The sequence below is a fragment of the Alosa alosa genome, chromosome 3 (assembly GCF_017589495.1).
Source record: "Alosa alosa isolate M-15738 ecotype Scorff River chromosome 3, AALO_Geno_1.1, whole genome shotgun sequence".
NCBI classification, from domain to species: Eukaryota; Metazoa; Chordata; class Actinopteri; order Clupeiformes; family Clupeidae; genus Alosa; species Alosa alosa.
The window spans coordinates 23083953-23102894 of record NC_063191.1 but is presented as its reverse complement, the minus strand read 5'-3'; the positions used below and the strand labels follow the sequence as shown (position 1 = coordinate 23102894).

Sequence of the window (18942 nt, the reverse complement as noted above, 5' to 3'; positions counted from 1 at the left end):
GATAGTAAAATTATGACATACATGTACAAACATTTACTTAGCATTCACACTCATCTACAGTTATTTCCTTTGACTTTCAAATGGTTTTCAACCCACGTGTTTGTACTGTACAACTAGTCATTTTCACAAAATGCTGCAGGCGTAAGTTTAGAAGCTCTGTAAGGTAAACTGAAGCTTTTGTAGTTATTGTGGTTATAAAGTCGGTTGGTATTGGACATTTTCTGTTCATTTGTGAAATATGCCCCAAAATTGCACTCTAATAAATATTTGCATGTCTCGACTTGTGTGATTATGATTACTTAGACACTCTCTGCTTATCAAGGTTAGGAAATCCTACAAATCCTGAGATCAAAGATCCTAGAGGTCATGCCTAAAATCTGAAGACCTGCTGACCCCTGGAGGCCTAGACCTAATGGTACTCTATAATGACAGTAACATTAATAATCAAGATGCAATTAATCAAAATGTCAAGTTGGTTGTAAATGATTTTATTTATGTCAATTTATAAGAAGTAGGCCTTATTTGTTTATCATACTGTATGTCTTATTTAGTGATTACCTCAATGTGTGCAACCTTAACAAACATGTGATTGTTCATATAGTCCAATACCGCCATCTTGTGGAAATATACATTTGCAGAAAAAGTAGTTTTGCATACACTTTTCAGAGATAAAGAGCTATTTGTAACCATTAGAAAATATTAATGAGAGCTTCCACTGATGATCGGTTTGATCCCTGAGGATTTTCTTTAAAAAAAAGAAAAAAGCAAACCACTTCTTAATCGAGATAAGTGAATACTTCCCTCTACAAATAGGCTATTGAAACACCCAAATAAACTGTCTGAGCTTTTGTGATGTGTAGCCTATGGGTGTATTCTTGGGAATGTCTTTAAATTTTACTTCAGTATCAAGTAGCCTGCATATCATTCCCACTCATAACTAAACAAACGAAGTTCATCTAACTTTTGTCCCTCAAAGGACTTCTTACATACTATTTACATTACGTTCAATGTACCCTATGTGCGTTTGTGCTTGCGACCACACTGAATGCCAAGTGTCACTAGCTGTAGGCCTACTGATATAAATAAGAAAAAAGGTGATGGCCAACCGACAGGTGTCGCAACAAAACAACACTGAATGAGTTTCACGATGCTTGGTAGGCCACAAGGAAGGTTTTGCTTTAAGTATCATTTCATGGACCTTTAGGCAATGCGTTTTATAATCTTACATACCGTACATGACTAATCGATAATAGCCCACTAAACAGCGTAAAAATTGATGCTCGAGGTTTGGCATGAAAGACATTGGAGCTTGCAGTTAGGATCCACTAAAGACGGATAAATCTTTAAGAAGCGTTGAATACGCTACTAGCGCACTTCATACCCATGCAATGTCTGCCATGTATCCCGCAACCACTCATTGGCTGTTGCAACATGCTGAAGCTCAGCCTCTCACGTGACACGGGATAAATGCCCGCCCGCTAGCATCTCTGGTGGCAGACAATCACAGACATCTGTCAGAAACCTCCTAGCTTGCCGTTTACGCTTATGGGAATGACGTTAATTGAACACAACTAACTTTATCTGGGTTTTTTAAACGTTGTGATATATTTGATTTATTTGCAGCGCGACAGAAGACATAAACGAAGTATAGGCTATTTGCAGTTTACGTGAAAATGACTGGAGTTTTCGACAGTCTTAATACAGATATGCATTCTAACCAGATTACCTCGAACAACTACCACAGCTTGCACAAATCGCAAGAGTCGCCAACTCTACCAGTGTCGACCGCAACGGATAGCAGCTACTACAACAACCAACAACCCGGGCATTGCGCAGGGTCTCCTTACGGCCAACTGGGCTCTTACCAGTACCATAACAATGGCTTGAATGGTGTTCAATACAATAAATCGTACGACTTAGGTTTCAACTCCTCTTTTGGCACGTATGGCTCCTATGGCTCCAACTCATCGCCGACCCAAACCGATGCAGGTAAACAAATATGTTTGGAATTTTAAAATAATACTTCAATACTAAATGTTGGTAGACCGACTCTGTGCGTCAGTGGTAGGCTAGTGGTGATGTGTTACTTTTAATGTTCCCCTTCAGTATTTATATTGTGTCTGTTTGCTTTCCTGTTACAGAAAAAGAAGAAAGTGAACCTGAAATTAGAATGGTCAACGGTAAGCCAAAGAAGGTCCGAAAACCAAGAACAATTTATTCAAGCTTCCAGCTCGCTGCCCTTCAGAGGAGATTTCAGAAAACACAGTATTTGGCGCTGCCCGAAAGAGCTGAACTGGCAGCTTCGTTGGGCCTTACGCAAACCCAGGTGAGATTAAGTCATTGTCATCTGATCTTTTGTGGGCATTAATATCAGGTAGCTGCATTCGAAAGTTTGCATGGCGCTTTATTGTTGAGTAAATGGCTTCACAACACACCCATAGCGAATGATTAGGCCTACTTGTTGCCAGGAATATCAGAAGAATACGTTTGGCGTCATACAAAACAGACGATACATTTGGAAACTGTTAGAAATGGGTTCGCGCATACTGCATATTATGAATCTGCAGTGCCAAGTATTTTCAGGTTCCTGATATCTGCGCAAGACATGTTCCAGGAAATTACACTGATGCTCGCAATATCTTGTTTGGGTTACCTTTCATTAAATGAATATGGAGAGATATGGCCATAACACACATTTCACATTTTTCGTTTTTCTTACAGGTGAAAATCTGGTTTCAAAATCGTCGTTCCAAGTTCAAGAAGTTGTGGAAAAGTGGAGAAATCCCCCCCGAGCAACATGTGGCCTCTAGTGAGTCTCCTTGCCATTCTCCGCCAGGCTCCGTGGCATGGGACTTTCCACAGAATCAAAGAATGAACAATGTAAACTCGGCTCTGCCGCAAAGCAGCAGTCCCCCGAACACAACTGCGCCTTCCTTTTTGGCGAATTACTCTTGGTATTCATCAACGAACTCAGCCACACATCTTCAGCCCAACACACTAGTAGGCCTACAGCACCATCACAATTCAGCTATGAGTGCTGGGACAATATTTTAACAAATGGCTTTTTGACCTGGAGAATTACGCCGTTATCCCAGTTTCCAGTGACTGTTTCCTTATGGATGCCGTGACTGAAGTTGGCCAATTTTATTTCACGTGCCAGTGTCTTTCTACAAAATACACTGTTATTTTTTTTTGTAACGAGAAGTTGCAAACTGGCGGGCGCTGAAGAAGCAGTATGCGGTTATTTTTGTATTTATTTATTATGCTCATTTTGGTGGCAAAAAAGGGACACCATAATTGTTCACCAAACCACTAAAACCCAAAGCGAAGTAGAATATAGCATGCTCCTCATGCAAACATTGCTGTCACCTTTCTACAGGATGCGTATATTAATGTCATATGTAGCACAACATTTGAAAACTGTATCGTGCCTTTTGAGAAAATGACCTCAATTTTGTTGTCCACCATAAATGTTTTGTTGTGTTTCTATATTTGTCTCTTTTTGTATTCTATACATAAGGATGTGAAATCCGTATAGGCAAGACGTTCCGTGCCACCACTGAATGTTTCTTTGGTATAGCCTACCCTTTCTAATTATGATGTATTTTTTATTCTGTTGAATATTAAGACAGCAACAAACGGGATATAAAGTTTAAGCTACTGATATTTCCACGCTCAGATAGGTCGTTTTCATTTTTATTTATTACAGGGCCAATTACGCAGTCCTGCATTGATTCTAACGTTATTTAAATAAAATGATTTTTGTGTATCCTAAAGCCAACATTTCCTCACAAAAAAAAACATGTCAAGGGTGTGTATACTCTTTGTCATACAGAATTCACTGCCAGAGTTGCTTTTACTGCATTTAATCCGATCAAGAGCGACTCAAATGGTTAGCCTACATTAACATCACAGTTATGCGTTTGCCTATGGCCCACTCGAAGATAACGTGTAGAGTTTTATTTTGTGGGGATTCGTCTATAAAAAGAAAAAAAGGTTACCCATTCTGCAACTAGTGCAACACGGGTTTGCCAGATAAATAGATGCTGAAACCCATTGTTGCGATTATTATTTTGATGTTACCGCGGGTTCTTTTTTTGAAACCATAGTGGTAACAATTTGCTAGATATTTGCTCACATTTTATAGTGACTGTAAACGTAGCCTACGCTCGGGTTAAGCGGAACCTGATACAGACAAGATGATTAACAAAGCCGAGACGCAGTGCCCCAGGCGCGGAATGAAAAGGAGCAGTCACGGCAAGCAACACGCCTTGGCATGCGAAAGAGAAGATGAGGGTGTTTGGTTGGGTTCAGCCCCTCAGACTCTCTGGAGTCAGCGCGCTGTTCTCCAGACTTTTTATGAAGTCAGTCGAGCCAAAAAACTGGCTTGAATCTGCCTCGAGCCAAACAACATGGAAACATTTCTCACAACTTCCAGTCACCCCGCACAACAGAAGGGCCTTTTGAGAGGCTCCTATAAGCCTGCAAAATCTAGACATGTATTCACTGGCATGTATCTTCTCAACAAATATAGGCTAAATAGGACATGTGACAGAAGTAAAATTGTCTATGCCTACTTATTATCAATAATCATAATCACACAATGTAGAATTCAATTTCAGTTAGCTTCCCAAAAGGTGTGGTTTCATGGGCAACACCCACAGCTTCATTCAGTTACAATGAAATATGTTATGAAATCACATAGGTGTACTTCGGCTTGGAACAATAATGTTGCTGCAGGACATTGTTGACAACATTAAGTGTTACCTGTTGCATAAACCACAACACATTGTAAATACACACGCCAAAAGGCCAGCAATGTCTCATTCACATCCAGCGATTACAGGCCAGGGAATAAGACATCTACTGCATATGTTTTCTGTCAGTAACTGCAACATTACAAGATAAATCACTTTCTTGAGGTTTTGGCTGAGTTAATTTTGCAATAGAAAGCCAAATTATCCTTTGGTAGGCCTACATACCACTTCTGAAAATGGCGATAGGCCTGCAGAACTAGAAATAGTCAAAATAAAATCAACATCGGGAGCAGGCTGTCTCAGGCATGAAGCTGAGCCATGCTTCAACTCCCCAGGGACTGGCAGGATCTTGGGAATAGGGTTGTGCAAGGTCTCTTAAAAGGCATGCTCCCGCCACATGATAGATTGATAGATAGATAGATAGATAGATATAAATAAATATAGGTCTTGTTGATAGAGATAGAGATATAGATGCACAAATGAAAGAATGAATAAATACATGAATGACAACCAAGCACCAGGTTTGAGATCAGACTCCTTAACATAATATATAAAAAACAAAGTGCAAAGGTGTTGTCTTCAAAATGTTTCTTTAAAGGCACACAGCTTAACTGCCTTTTCGTCTGCATGTTCCCTCTAAACGACTAGCAATAATGTGGGTTTAGACACTTCCGGAATCCTGCAGACAACTTGAAAAATGCCATACCCCTTCCCTAATTTATACTCTGATCTGTAATTTCATCCACAATTGCTCTAGTTTGAGCATTCTGGCTTTCCGATCTGAAAGCCTGCAATTACTATATAATTCTTCGCAATTTTAGATGTCCTAATATGGACTGTAATTTTTGCGCAAGACAATTTCCAGCTATTTCAAGCATCAACATTGTCAAAGTTGTATGTACATAATAAATGGGAATATCAATGCATAGTTTTTAGCATAACATCTTGACTCCTCGATAATTATATCCGTTTGGAGCCTACGCAGAATTAGCCTGAATTGCATGGTAACTGCTGCTTTAAATTTTTAAAAATTACTCATAATTTTCCCAAAGATTACCAAGATCTCGAGTGCACAATGTCATCAGCGTAATGAGGAGTAAACATTTATGCTAATAATCTGCAATTTTTTCCATCAGCTATAAAGAGGGGAAATAAAGCTGGAATTTTCAGTCATATTCTGAACAGTGCTGTTATAGCACTTAGCACTGCAAGGGAAACAGTTTATGGGACTGAGACTCAGAACTAATGCACCTGGATTCCTATTTGATGTATTTTTATCTCACTAAAGAGGGAATATATGAACCACCTCAAATGTCTTCAAGATTGTTATTGGTATGAAGGTAAGGCGAATATTTATTGTTGTTGTTTTATTTTTGCATATTGTTTTTTGCATCGATTATAAAGAATTAATTCCTTTTAGAATCGATAGCCCATAGGTTATGTCACCAATAGCTTTGGGGAGGAAGATTTTTGCAGCTTTTTGTCAGATTGCAGTATTATTGATGACAGTACCTTGTAGTGAATGTTGGTCCACTGTAGTTCCTGACACTAGGCTATACTTTGTAATGGTGCATGAATTCCTTTTCTACGATATAGCATTACAGGTTGTATTCCTTAGCCCTACATCACGTTGCCTTGGCTATATGCAGGGAAGACTGAGGACAACACCGATGTTTTCCGTGGCACATGATAACATGCTACATGAAATTTTCAAATGTCTGTATTTTCCAAATATCTGATTAAAATAGGCTACCAATTCGGTTTATGTTTTTGCAGATACGGTGGTTTGTTTTATCTTTTAGAAGATACATTTCTTAAGATAGGCCTATAAATCGATCCTAAACTCATCCTGATATTATTAAACATCTGAATGTAAATCTTAAAATAGGGATTCTATGGATTAAATTAGAAAAGACGCCAGCTCTTGTTCTTTAATTTTGTCTCTGCCTTCATTACATTTACATTGTGCTTTCGCTAATTTCGAATCATTTTCCTTTTGACAATCCCTCGATAGGCTATACACCTGCAAGCAATTTGCCAGGCTTACATATAAGGGAACAGCGACGACATGTCTGCTCACCTATTTCACTTATCTTTTTTTCATGGCGCAGCAAATTTCTTTCAGTGCTCTATCTCCTTTGTTAACAAAAGATTCCACGTGCGAAAAAAAATTGCTCATAATTATACCAGAGATGGGAAACTGCATTAGAATAAATAAGGGCGAAATTACTGTAATTATGTTGGGTTTGATGGGCTCGGCTCGTAATCAAGAGGAGAATACAGCGAAATAACGTTGACCCTCTTGGGTGTGCAGCTGCGTTTCGGAGTCTTGCAGGGAGAAATAGAATTTTATTCTTTAGTGTCTTATTTTATGTCCCTTGTAGGCCTACTGTTTTAAATAACTTTTAATGGAACAGCCCTAACTAATATCGTGTGAAAAAACTCTAGCATATATTAATTTATAAATGTAGACAGTTAGCCAAAGAAATTGACCAATCAAATAAGTCTAAGAAACCATGAAAACGAATAGTAGGAGACTGTATACATTTGCCTATAAGAGCATCAAATGTAGACTATACACAAAGTAAAACTCTATAAAGGGCAGCCGATTCAGTCAATTCCTCTTAAATTTCTCCTCTACAACTATTTGTCTTAGTAATAATAATAATAATAATAATACAAATAATAATAATAATAATAATAATATTGTTGTTGTTGTCAATAGTAGAAGTAATAGCACCAGCATAGCAGCTGTAGCCTATAGCCAATAGCCTTAAAGCTGAATAGTGATTATTGTATTGTTGGTTGATTATTGTTGGTTGCACTGGTTCTCTTTGAAAAGTGTATAATTAATATTATTCCCATGCACACATTACACCAGTGTGCACATGGAATTTTGTTCATCAGGATTTGAGAAGTCTGAGGCTAATCTGTGGCCTGAAGTTAGCCGCAATGACTGCTATGGTTTTCTCAAGAGTTTGCCATTACATTTCCGGTTCTGACCATGCGATTTAAAAAGATGAACATCTTTTCAGACCACACAGCAAGAGTTGAGAATATGTCGATATACAATGTTTAGAAATAGCATTAGGCTAATAGACTCTGAGTTCTGCACAGGTTTTATTTGATTAATTTTAGTATTTATATTGATATGTTATTGACATGCAGTGATATTGTTGGAGTATGGGCTAGTAATAGGCCAAGAAAAAGAAGCTTTTCTGTCAGGCTGTTGGTTGTTTACTGAAAGGGGGGATATTAGACATAAAACTGAAATATGTCTTGAATATTTATTTTATGTCATCTCCGGGAATGCTGACAGCTACCCTTGCTCGGAGTTTCATTTGACCTCACACTTTTCGAGATATAATGGGTTTTGTGATGTTGTAAGCAGAGATGATTTGGATCTGCTACGATTTGTCAACAATCACTGTTTTAGAATTTGTAAATTCTGTCCTCTCTGCAATAAAGCATCCTAATCGGCATTGGCTAGCCTATATATTTGTATTATTGCGGCTGGCGTTAGTGTCTCAGAATTTTCTGTAAAAGCGCAGTTAAACCATCAACCCCAAACAAGAGCCCCTTTGAACGTCTCACTTTTACTTATCTACATTTTAACCCCCACCCCCTTCGACAAACCAGTCTTTTGCAGCACCTGCCTCTAGTCCAATTATTCACTTAACACACACCAGAGATCCCTCTGCCATTCAGCGATGAAAACGGGGTTTGTTGGGGCCACAGAGAAGCAAAAAGGAGCTTATAGCAACTAAACGAAAATGAAAAGAAACAAGTACTCTTATTGTTTGAAGGATTGTAGTGTTATAGAGACCAACACAAGATTAATCGCCAATTGAGGCCGAAATGAATAGGTTTCCTAAAGGACTATAGGCATAGGCCTACAAGAGAAAGACCAGATGATTGAATTCTGATACAAACTTCTGAAATATAGTCCTATACCTGACTTGCGCACCAATCAATGAAAACGTGCAAGAAAGTAGCCTAAACCATCAGGTAAATTGTAGGCTATAGGCTTTTGGTACAAGTGGTTTTAGAAAAAAATATATCATGCCTACATTATGGCAATATGGGCCTAAGCTATATGAAAAGAATTGTACTAGGCTAGTCAAAAGATAGCAATAGCTATGCTGACATTTTTAAAACATTGTAGGCCTAAACAACTTGTGTGATTAATTAATCCATTTTTGAGCCTTCCTGTAAGATTAAATTAAGACAGCCGTTGTATTGCATAATAATAATAAGAAGAACAATAATAATAATAAGCACAGTTTCTTATGATTATGATGATTATTATTATTATTATTCAGAGAAAAATAACCGTCATTTTAAGTGTAAATATTGTCAATGATAGTGAAAGTTTTTTTTTTACATCAGTTTTACTGTAAGTGTACACGTTATTTACAAGACTTCAGTGAAACAAAACAATAAATTAATTGATTCCATATAAAACTATCTTCTATAGACTGCTAGACACAATTTGAATGAACATGTTCTTAAAAATCCACAAAGCATTAATTACAGCACAAACCAAAACAGGTCATGTTTTTCTCTGTACATTAGCGGTCGTCTCTTCTTTTAAAAAATATCTCAGAAAAGGTATTTTTGTATTTAGCCTCCACTTTGTTTTCCGCAATATCAGCCACATAGCCTATAAGTCCCCTTTGCACTATCGCTTGCCTTTACAAGCACGTGCTGTCAGTTCATAATTTAAAACATTCATCTTAAATAAACATACAGGCCGACAAAAAGAAATTAAATAAATTAGCTTAAATAAACATACAAAACAAACAAATGGATAGAAACTTTTCAAAGTGGTTCAAGTCTTCTCTCTGGAGAACATCTGACTGAAGACTGGACAGTTAAGCTATAATTTTAGCGTTTGTCTTCCACCTGGTAGGAAGGCTTATGGTGGCCATGCATGGACCTAAGAACTGAGGAATTTTGATTAGCCTACTTTTACGAGAATGTTGCTAAATTTCGGAACTCAGATTGGTTTATTTTGTCACTTGGGCTGTACAACATTTTATGTTCCGTTAGCAGATAGCCTTGAAATTCAGAGCGCATAGGCACTGTAGATGACAGCTAACGGTAACTCCTGAACCTATGCTATGAAAGTCTTCATCTCTCCATTAGACATTCGGCGCAATATGCACAAAACAGTAATACGCTAATCATTCAAATTAATTATAAATCAAACCTATAAATATATTTCTGATATATTACAGTTTGATTTAATTATTTTTACACAAATCGAAATGTCACAAAAACAGCAGCAGCTTGAATGACCCACTTTCACGGCAATTTCCTGTGTATCTAGCGGACTGAGTAAGACCTCTTGCCCTTTGATGAAGGAGCCAATGCTTTCTAGTGTCTCTCCTTCCGGAAAGTTCTGCAGGCAGCTGATCTCAGCAAATCATCGAATGATCTTAAGCGAATGCCGACAACTTCTGTCGGCATTTTGGGGACTTGGCTTCTGATTCTATCAGTGCGTAACTGCAGTGGGCCAGGGTACAAAGCTCAGCGACTGACCCCAAGGCCCTCTGAGCCATCCATAGAGAGGAAAAATGGCGAGGGTCTGTCCATCAGGGTCACATCAGCTGTGGCTGCTGCATAGAATCTTGATGCGCTGTCGGGTACCATGAGGTGTAACTTGGGATGTAAGAGCCCGGCGTTCCCACAGGTGTTTTCACAGTGGCTGTCGAGTTCCAAACCGGAGCCACGGTTGGTGAACCGGTGGAGAGTCCGCGACCATTGGCTAACGCATTAGTGTCTATTGTTCCACCGCCTTGCTTCATCAGCTTCTTGAACTTCGATCTCTTGTTCTGAAACCAAATCTTCACCTAAAAGAAAAAGCGTGTTTATCAGTACGCATCCAAAAAGATCTGGTAGGCCTAAAGGACAGGTTCGTGCTATAGCGTTTTGAAGAACATAAACAGAATCCTCCAATTTAAACAAGTGTGATTTTAGGCTATGACTGCAGGACGTTAGGCCGGCCCTGTTACAGCTAACCATCAGAATCTATTGATAATTTTAATCGTAATGAAATTTGCCATCAATTTGTCAGTTACCCCGAGCGTTGACTAGTAATAAATTAGAAGCACTAGCACACCGGTCCACAGATAGGGGAAACCCGTTCTTTCAGATTTGTTATTCAAACCTGGTAACATTCCCGAGCAAAAGTCAACAGCCTATGAATCAGAGTCTACAAGAGGAAGAATGCACTGCACATTCGTAAAGAATACGATTACTTAAAAGAAAAACTTGCCTGTGTTTGAGTAAGCCCCAAAGATGCAGCCAGTTCCGCTCTCTCTGGAAGGGCCAAATATTGCGTTTGCTGAAATCGTCTGTTTAGTGCTTGAAGCTGTAAACTGGAATATATTGTCCGGGGTTTGCGGATCTTCTTCCCTTTGCCATTGAATCGTACCTCACCGCCCTCCACGACAGTGTTTTTCTCTGTTTCAGCGGCTGTGGAGAAGGAAAAGAGTAAATTGTCTGAAGACAGCTCCTCCGACGGTGCTATGAAGCAGTGCACATCCCAGTGCAAGTTTTACGGGCTGTAGTTTAGGTATAATTACCCTTAATTGCATACATTGTTTATAGCATTACGCAATAAATAATTACCAACCCTAATACCCGCACATCTGGACTCTTCCAGTTCAACTTTTACCCAGTGAATGAAAGGAAACAAATGCTTTGGTTCGGAATTCCAGAACTTTTCAGAGACAAGAAATTGAAAAAGGCTTTAGAGTTCTTACCTGCGTCTTCTAACCGCGTCTGTGTTAATGCCGTGTTGTTTGGGTATGTCTGCACGGCGCTGATATACGGACTCGAGGAATGGCTGCCGACTGAGTTGACGTATGGATAACCCAAAGATCTGTGGAAGGATGAGGCCGGACTGTACGAGCTTTCGTGCTGACTATGTCCAGCAGAATGTAAACAGTGCATGGAATAGTGTCCGTGAGACATCGAGGAAGGCGACATTTGTTGACTCGGTGGCCCAAATTCCATGAACACGTTCTTTCCTGAGACGGGGCTATTAAGACTCTCTGGCATTGTAGTCATTGTCATCTCTTCTGGCGTGTCTCTTCCCTTGCTTTTTTGTTTTCCTCTACGATCTCAGTGAAGGATGGATCCCAATTTAAGCTCAACTGATTTTTTCACTTTCCATTCATAAGAAAATGTAGTTTCTCTCTGTGAAAAGTCTAGGTATTATGCAGTGGATCTACACAACCTCGCTCAAAGGTTTGAATCAGGGAATCATGAATATTTATCAAAGCCAGTCGCTGATTGGCCCAGTCTTTCCAAGAACGATGCCGATTGGCGATGCTGGGGTTGGGTCCGAAAGACCTGATGAACTCAAGAAATAAGAAAAAACCTGAAACCTACAATGTCAGTAGGGAAACATTGGTGATGGGTCGCTATGAAAAGGTAGAGGCATATCTGGGGAAAGAAAATGTCTAAAACATTATAATGATTCATTAATTTTATTTTCACTCAAATAGAGCCTCGACATTAGCCTAGAGCCATTTGTAGAAACCAATTTAAGAATGATAAATGTTGGCCTCCTCCTTAATTACGTAACGATTATCTATCATTATCATTATTATTAAAAAAAAAACATTATTAATGATCGGGATTGTTATTATCGTAAAAACAGCAATGACAGGCTATTCTTTGCGCAACATAGGTGGAAATTAAATGTTTGTGGTCATAAATGCTTTGTTCGACACTGAATCATTTAATATAGCCTAACTAACAAGTAGGCATAGGCCTATAAAATGATGCAAGGCCTAATAAATAATAATAATAATAATAATAATCATCATCATCACCATCATCACCACCATAACTATTAGGCTATCTTCACTATTAGGCATGTTTAATATTCCCATCATTATTGTATTAACCATGTTCTGTTCTTCTCCTCGTCTTCTTATGTTTATCATAACATTCTTCATCACCATTACCAATATCTTAACCTTCACCATCAGCCTTGCCAAACTGAGGACTGGCCCTATGACTAAAATGCATATTTCATTGAATGTTTTGAAACCGTAAACTATTTGTAACGAGGGTCAGGGGAAAAAATAAAATACTGGAAATCACGAGTCTTGTCCATGTTTTCAGAAATCCATTGTCAACCCGCTAATGTATTACTTACAGCTTCATTTGATTAAATGCTAGTCTCAAGTGCTATGATCCACAGCTGAAACCAGTCGTATTAGCATAACACTGTGGTTTAATTTTCATACGCATAATTAGCCATATATTTAACACTTCCACTGGCACGCAGATTCGAGTCACTCTGAACCATCACGGCAACAGCAGTGGATGTAGCCTAAGTCTAAGGTTTTGACAGGGTGAAATCACTGTGCTGAAACGATTGGATGACCCTCAAATGTCTAGCTGCAACACAGCTGAATACTGTTAGATTTAAGTGAACACAGTAGCAAATTACTAGTCATTTTACATTTTACTTTCCATGAGAAAGATGGTCGATGGTTTCCTTGAAATTTTCACTGTGTTGGTGTATTTTAAGCTACCTTTGCCAGGGAAGCATGAAGCATGCAACTAGTAGCCTAAACAGAAATATTTTAATAATTCAGGGCATTAAACTCAAATGATCAGTTTCATTTCAACCAGAATGAAAAAACCCTGATGGTTGTCATGTGGAAAATAACATAGCCTACCGATAGCCTATTGGTGAGGCAAACACTGAATAAGTTTGAATATTTAATTCACATCGAAAGTGAATCTATTTTGTGTCACTGTACTGACATTTGGATTCAAGTGTCACATTGACAACTCTGTTCTCAATGAGTAACATATGTAGTGATTGCTTTAAAAACTTAAAAAAAGAGAAGAGACAAGACGTGTACACATCATACAGTGGGCCAGTTAGTAGGCTATTCCCGGGCATGCTGGCAGAGTAGGCAATATCTGTGATGGAGGATTATTTCTGCTGGCAGTCGACTATACCACAAAATAATTTAATGTAAGTAGAGCTCCATACAATATCATGTCAGTTTAGGTTACATTCCTCTCGAGATGTCTACATAGTCTCATCCTTGTTACCATAAGTGATGGCTTTTTTGCATTCATGGTGATAGGTGTATTTACTACTTGGCAGAGAGTCGAATGTCATTTATCTATTTATTTACCTACCCTATATTTGTAATAATAATAATAATAATAATAATAATAATAGCTTTGTAATAATAATAATAATAGTGAAATTAATCATTTCCAATGATATAGGTTACAATATTAGGCAGTATTAGGCGACCTACTCCACTTAATAACTTTACAGGCATTTCCAGAGACTATCGTTATCTTTTGTGACGTTTTCGATGCCTGACAAAGCGCGAACACTGGTGAAGAGTGAGAGGATAAATGACCATACTGTACCATAGAGTCCATGTGCCCTGTAGGAAGCTTGTCCTGGAGAATCTCTACATTCCATTTTCGTCCCCCTTTCTTCTCCATCTGGAGATGAGGCAGGTCTGCAACCCTCTACTATCCTGCAGGCTGCAAAATCTCCACATGAATGACAAATTAAACGCAGTTAAATTCCGCCACTAAGGTTATTAACCTAATTACATAACTAAACGCAAAGCAGAACAAGCAACTTCAGTAGCCTAAGTGATTTGAAAACTGCCACTGCCACCAACATGGTACACTGGTGCAGTGTGGAAGGATCACGTTTGACAAATTGTGCTGAAAATCATTTTATAAGGAAAATGGTCCTTGAAATTGTCCAATTTTGGCCAATTCGTTTTGAAATTACTCTCAAGGGATCCTTTATCAATAGCGTGGCGAAAATAATAATGGTTTTACAACCAACAATTATCACTGTTCAGAATGAAATAAAGATGCAACATGGTTCGTTTTGATAACTGTCATTATTGTTTCAAAATGGTGGCATCGAAGCACTAAATGATTATATGTAGCCTAGATGTGAATTGTAGTGTAGCCTAGTCTAGTCAGCTGAGACAAAATGAGGAAAGGTTCAATTCAGAAAGAAATGGGCAACTAATCGAATGATAACAGCTAATTTATAATGTTTAGTTCCCACATGAAGAAGACATCAAGACTATAGGCCTAGAGTTAGTATTTATGGATATTTTAGTTGCGTGCTATTTAAAACATAAGGCTGCACAGGCTATTGTTAAGCCGACTCTTTCCAGTGGACAAAGATATTCACAGTCAAACCTGTCAGTGGGAGACATCAGGCATTAAACGAGAAGGTTTTGCTCGGAAACCAAACACGTTATCGAGTTGACATCTAGATAAGATCGAGCGAAAGCCGGACGAATCCTGAAAAAAAAAAAAAAAAACACGATGCCTCACTTCTGGAAACAGCGCTGTACTTGTCACTGTTTTATTGCTGAGTCGCACAGACGGAGTTCCGCTATAATGGCCGGTCTCAATTAAGCACCATGACCAGAAACTCCACATCCCTGGATGCAATCATGATGTCGCGGAAACCGGCGCTACTATAAATAAAGCCCTGTACAGGATTCATCAGAGAGGGGACGTTTGAGGGAAGAGGACTCATTAGGAAGGAGAGGCACTATGCCTGAGTATGTTTTAACACCTGCTATACACTTCTCGGGGTCAGCGAGTAGCGCAACACAGGGCCGAGGAGAGGAGAGGAGGTGACGTGTCAGGGAGTGGGGTTGAGACAGGTATAATTTCAGGCCAGAGGTGGAAAACGTTAAAAAGGAGACGCCAAACTGCATTTGAACAGAAACGCAAAGTTACTGTGATAACTTTGGATAGATGTCAAATTCAGGCATATAGTTTTGGCAGGAAAAACATATTTCAGCCTTTGGTGTATCTGTGGAGAGATTCCGGAGTAGCTAAATGAATAGTGAGTTCATGTCAGTGATTAATTACTGTTATTGAAAGTACATGATACTAAGTACAGTTTCCTCTATCCAACTACAGCACATAACGTATGTGGTAATGCAAGTTGATTTATGTGAATGTATTGGATGACTATCCTCAGATGGTTTACTCCTTTAAAAACACAAGAGAGGATCCCATGCTGCCATTAAACCATTGGAGTAATGCGATTAACTCATTCAAATCAGCCATTAATTGGCATAATGTAATATTGCTTTTATATATACCCCTATGCACCTATGCAGTTGAGAGAAAGCCCTCCACAGATCCACTTATGTTGTGACTTGGGCTTGGCATCAGATATATTAACAAGCACATTTTACTGCAGCAGTTCCAATCAATTCAGTACCGTTGGACCATGCATCGCCTGGAAATTGTTACATCAATCTCCCCTTTGCCTAATATTTTTGGGTCACATCATGTGGGTCAGATGTCAGCTTCATCCTGTGTGGTTTTGTATCTGCACACACAGCACTCCAAGGGACAAGCCAAAGGGGCTTCACCGCTCATTTGGCTGCCCTTTTTAACACGCAGTTGTCAGCTAAATGCTGCTCCTGTTGGGAAAGTTAAAATAATTTAAAAATGATTCGTCACCATTTTAGCCATAACTTATTATGCTGCACTCAAATGACATCATGGTGTTTTTTTGTCAAATGACAATCATTTTAAAGCAGCATCAGTAACGTTTAGAATCACAACTGTCTATTTCTGTTGAAATGGATTGCTGTTTTCCCTGGGATGTCCAATGTGTTGCTGTTTTAAAGCATGTTCAATGTGCTCTATGTGGTATGCATTCATTTATATGTATCCACTTAAAGGACTATGGAAATGATGAAATATGAATTGCCAACTTAGAGGCAATTTAGACGGGACCCCATGGTATTTTAGTCAAAACCAACAGCTCTGTAAAGGATTTTACTTTCAGCTAATATCATTCGGTCAATGCCTTCTGAGTTAATCAAATCTAGTGAAATGGAGGATACATAGAGTAGATGCTTTTAAGAGGGTATGTATTAACAAGCAAAACAGTACAATCATGCATCAGCTGAGTACCCTTTTCCAGAACGATTTGCATTGTACCATAATGTGATATTTTGATGTAAATTAAATAAAAGAAAACTGCTTACACAAGCGATCAAATCAATTGATAACATGCACGTGGTTAGATGACAGTAATTATACATTCAGTAGCATCACACATTTATGTTTCCCCTGTTTATAAATAAGGACATTGATATATTACTGATGCTGCACATAATTACTATGGAGCCCAAAGGGTGGGGAGCTGCTCCAGGCTGCAGAAGTGTAATTGATATGTTGCGCACGCTGATGATTGAGTCATCTGCTCTGGCATATGCCCCAAATTTCTACCCATCATATCTGTGGTCTCAAACAGAAAGTTGTTATTTTTTCTCCCGTAATTGAAAGGATATTTTGATTTCATAATGCACAGGTTGGAATGCTATGTGGCTCATCTCAAGTGAAAATCCTGAAAAATGTCTCATGAGAAATATATGATAATTATGTTTGTTTATCCATTATTCCAATTAATTTGCTTATTTGGGCATCATCATCATCATCTTTGCCAGTGGCCAGACAAACCAGGGAGGAGTACTTATTTTCATCGCTGTAGGACCAGTCAGATAATGGAGCAGCACTGGATTTGGTGTTCCAGCATGGATTCAGCATCTGACACCCGCCCATCCAAAGAGCACTACCCCAGAAAGACATTGGTGCCGAGGTTATGGTAAGTGGCAACTGACATCCCTTTAACCACACACAGCAAATTACAAGTTTTTTTTTCTTTCTCCTTTTTCCCCCCCAAGAGGCATAATTGATGATGACCATGCAATAAAGGTAAAAGTGTTTTAGCATTGGATTTTAATGAGAAGTAAAAAAAAAAATACAGAAAATGATAATGTTATGCAATTAATTTGTTTATGTATTTGTTGATATGACAGTCTTGGCATTTGGTCTTTCTTAACACCTTCTCTTCATTCAGGTTTGAAAACTGAGTATGCGCTTTTTTCTCTAAAAAAAAAAAATTGGATTGTTTTCCATCAGTGTTACATCAATGCTGTTCTCACCATTCCACATTTGATCATTTGACCACTTCAATTACCTTCATATGTTTTCCCTAATTGGCCATTCTTTTATTTACATTCCTCTTTTGAAAATTAATCATAAGAAATTAATTAGAATAAATTATATGGAATATCCACAACAGCTACAGACCATAAGAGCGTCATGTCCAGGTTGGGGGCATTCTGAAATCATCATTTCCCAAAGTAGGTCCAGGATGAAATAGTGAGAGTGCTCCACTTTCTCAGACTCATCCAACTGTTTACAGATGATGTCTACACACTTGTACTGTGTGTTGTTTAGTTTACTTGCACCGTGTACAGTGCAGTATGTCATCAGTCAATACCTGGTTAAGGAAACAGCTTTTGGGCAACCTGATGCAACATGTTTGTGATGACAGCAGACAGTGTGTGAATAAGCAGACCATATTGGTTTATATAGTATAAATGCTCCCTGGCTTAATCTGAAAGCCATAATGGTTGTGACAGAGCAGGTTGCATTTAAAAATACCAATTCTGACTTTCACTCAAGACACAATAGCAGGTCTAGGCAGTGTGATCATCACAATAAAAAAAAATGTCCCTTTCATTTCAAAGTATGTGGGGTGCTCCGAAATGAGAGGTGACAGAGTGGCACTTATTTTGTCTCCTTATCTACAGGTATCACTCACCTGATCCTCTGAGCAGAGGCGGCGCCAGTGGTGGGGGAACGAGTGAGCGGGCTCTCTCTCTCTCTGTGTGTGTGTGTGTCAGGTGGAAGCCAGGCTGGGCCGCCCGCAGCTGGGTCACCGGTGGTGTGGAGGGAGAGATGCTCTGACAGCCAGAGACCGATCCCTCATTACAGCAGCAGCAGGGGTCAAGGCGAGGAGGCGAGCGTCCCACCTGCCTGAAATTGGCCATAAAAATGACCAATTACACAAGACTTCTGCACCAAGAGAGAAAGAGAGGGAGAGAGAGAGAGAGAGAAAAGAGAGAGAGAAAAATGTCTTGATATATGGTGGTTACTTAATGCATCAACAAAAATGAAGAAACCTGCAGCGCACCCTTTGAGTTTTTTTTTTACCCAGGCGAGGCCAATGGCTTACATCACTAAAACAAAAATTCAGAAGCCAAAAATCAACTGTGAATTAAAAAAAAAAGTCAACAAATCAAAATCCATGAAAATCATTGCTGAACAAAAC

The 18942-nt window shown here is 38.9% G+C and overlaps 2 protein-coding genes and 1 long non-coding RNA gene across 3 annotated transcripts in view; 2 read left to right on the top strand and 1 right to left on the bottom strand.

Annotated features, from left to right (window-relative positions):
- Positions 1 to 1510: 1510 nt before the first annotated feature.
- dlx2a (distal-less homeobox 2a) lies at positions 1511 to 3489 on the top strand. The gene is made up of 3 exons (XM_048239410.1): positions 1511 to 1989; positions 2142 to 2326; positions 2722 to 3489. The coding sequence occupies exons 1-3, from the start codon at positions 1674 to 1676 to the stop codon at positions 3052 to 3054; spliced, it is 834 nt and encodes a 277-aa protein (XP_048095367.1). The 5' UTR covers positions 1511 to 1673; the 3' UTR covers positions 3055 to 3489.
- Positions 3490 to 5957: 2468 nt separating this feature from the next.
- LOC125292716 overlaps positions 5958 to 18942 on the top strand; it is a 13293-nt gene continuing 308 nt past the window's right edge. The window contains exons 1-3 of the long non-coding RNA XR_007193257.1: positions 5958 to 6097; positions 17270 to 17427; positions 18422 to 18942. The exon at positions 18422 to 18942 is cut by the window's right edge and continues 308 nt beyond it. This is a non-coding gene — a long non-coding RNA (uncharacterized LOC125292716). The remainder of the gene's footprint in view (positions 6098 to 17269; positions 17428 to 18421) is intronic.
- Positions 9981 to 14444, bottom strand: dlx1a (distal-less homeobox 1a). Its single transcript, XM_048240152.1, has 4 exons — positions 14181 to 14444; positions 11528 to 12119; positions 11038 to 11237; positions 9981 to 10612 (listed from the first exon to the last, which is right to left on the bottom strand). Exons 2-4 carry the CDS (start codon positions 11838 to 11840, stop codon positions 10361 to 10363), a joined length of 765 nt encoding a protein of 254 aa, XP_048096109.1. The 5' UTR covers positions 11841 to 12119; positions 14181 to 14444; the 3' UTR covers positions 9981 to 10360.

What these genes read in the sequence shown, in the direction of transcription:
- dlx1a (XM_048240152.1), bottom strand. Translation starts at nt 11,840, where the DNA reads ATGACAATGACTACAATGCCAGAGAGTCTTAATAGCCCCGTCTCAGGA. An exon ending in GACGCGGTTAGAAGACGCAG is followed by an intron (nt 11,238 to 11,527) that starts GTAAGAACTCTA and finishes CCTTCTCCACAG; the next exon opens with CCGCTGAAACAGAGAAAAAC. An exon ending in TGGGGCTTACTCAAACACAG is followed by an intron (nt 10,613 to 11,037) that starts GCAAGTTTTTCT and finishes TTTTTCTTTTAG; the next exon opens with GTGAAGATTTGGTTTCAGAA.
- dlx2a (XM_048239410.1), top strand. Translation starts at nt 1,674, where the DNA reads ATGACTGGAGTTTTCGACAGTCTTAATACAGATATGCATTCTAACCAG. An exon ending in GCCGACCCAAACCGATGCAG is followed by an intron (nt 1,990 to 2,141) that starts GTAAACAAATAT and finishes TTCCTGTTACAG; the next exon opens with AAAAAGAAGAAAGTGAACCT. An exon ending in TGGGCCTTACGCAAACCCAG is followed by an intron (nt 2,327 to 2,721) that starts GTGAGATTAAGT and finishes TTTTTCTTACAG; the next exon opens with GTGAAAATCTGGTTTCAAAA.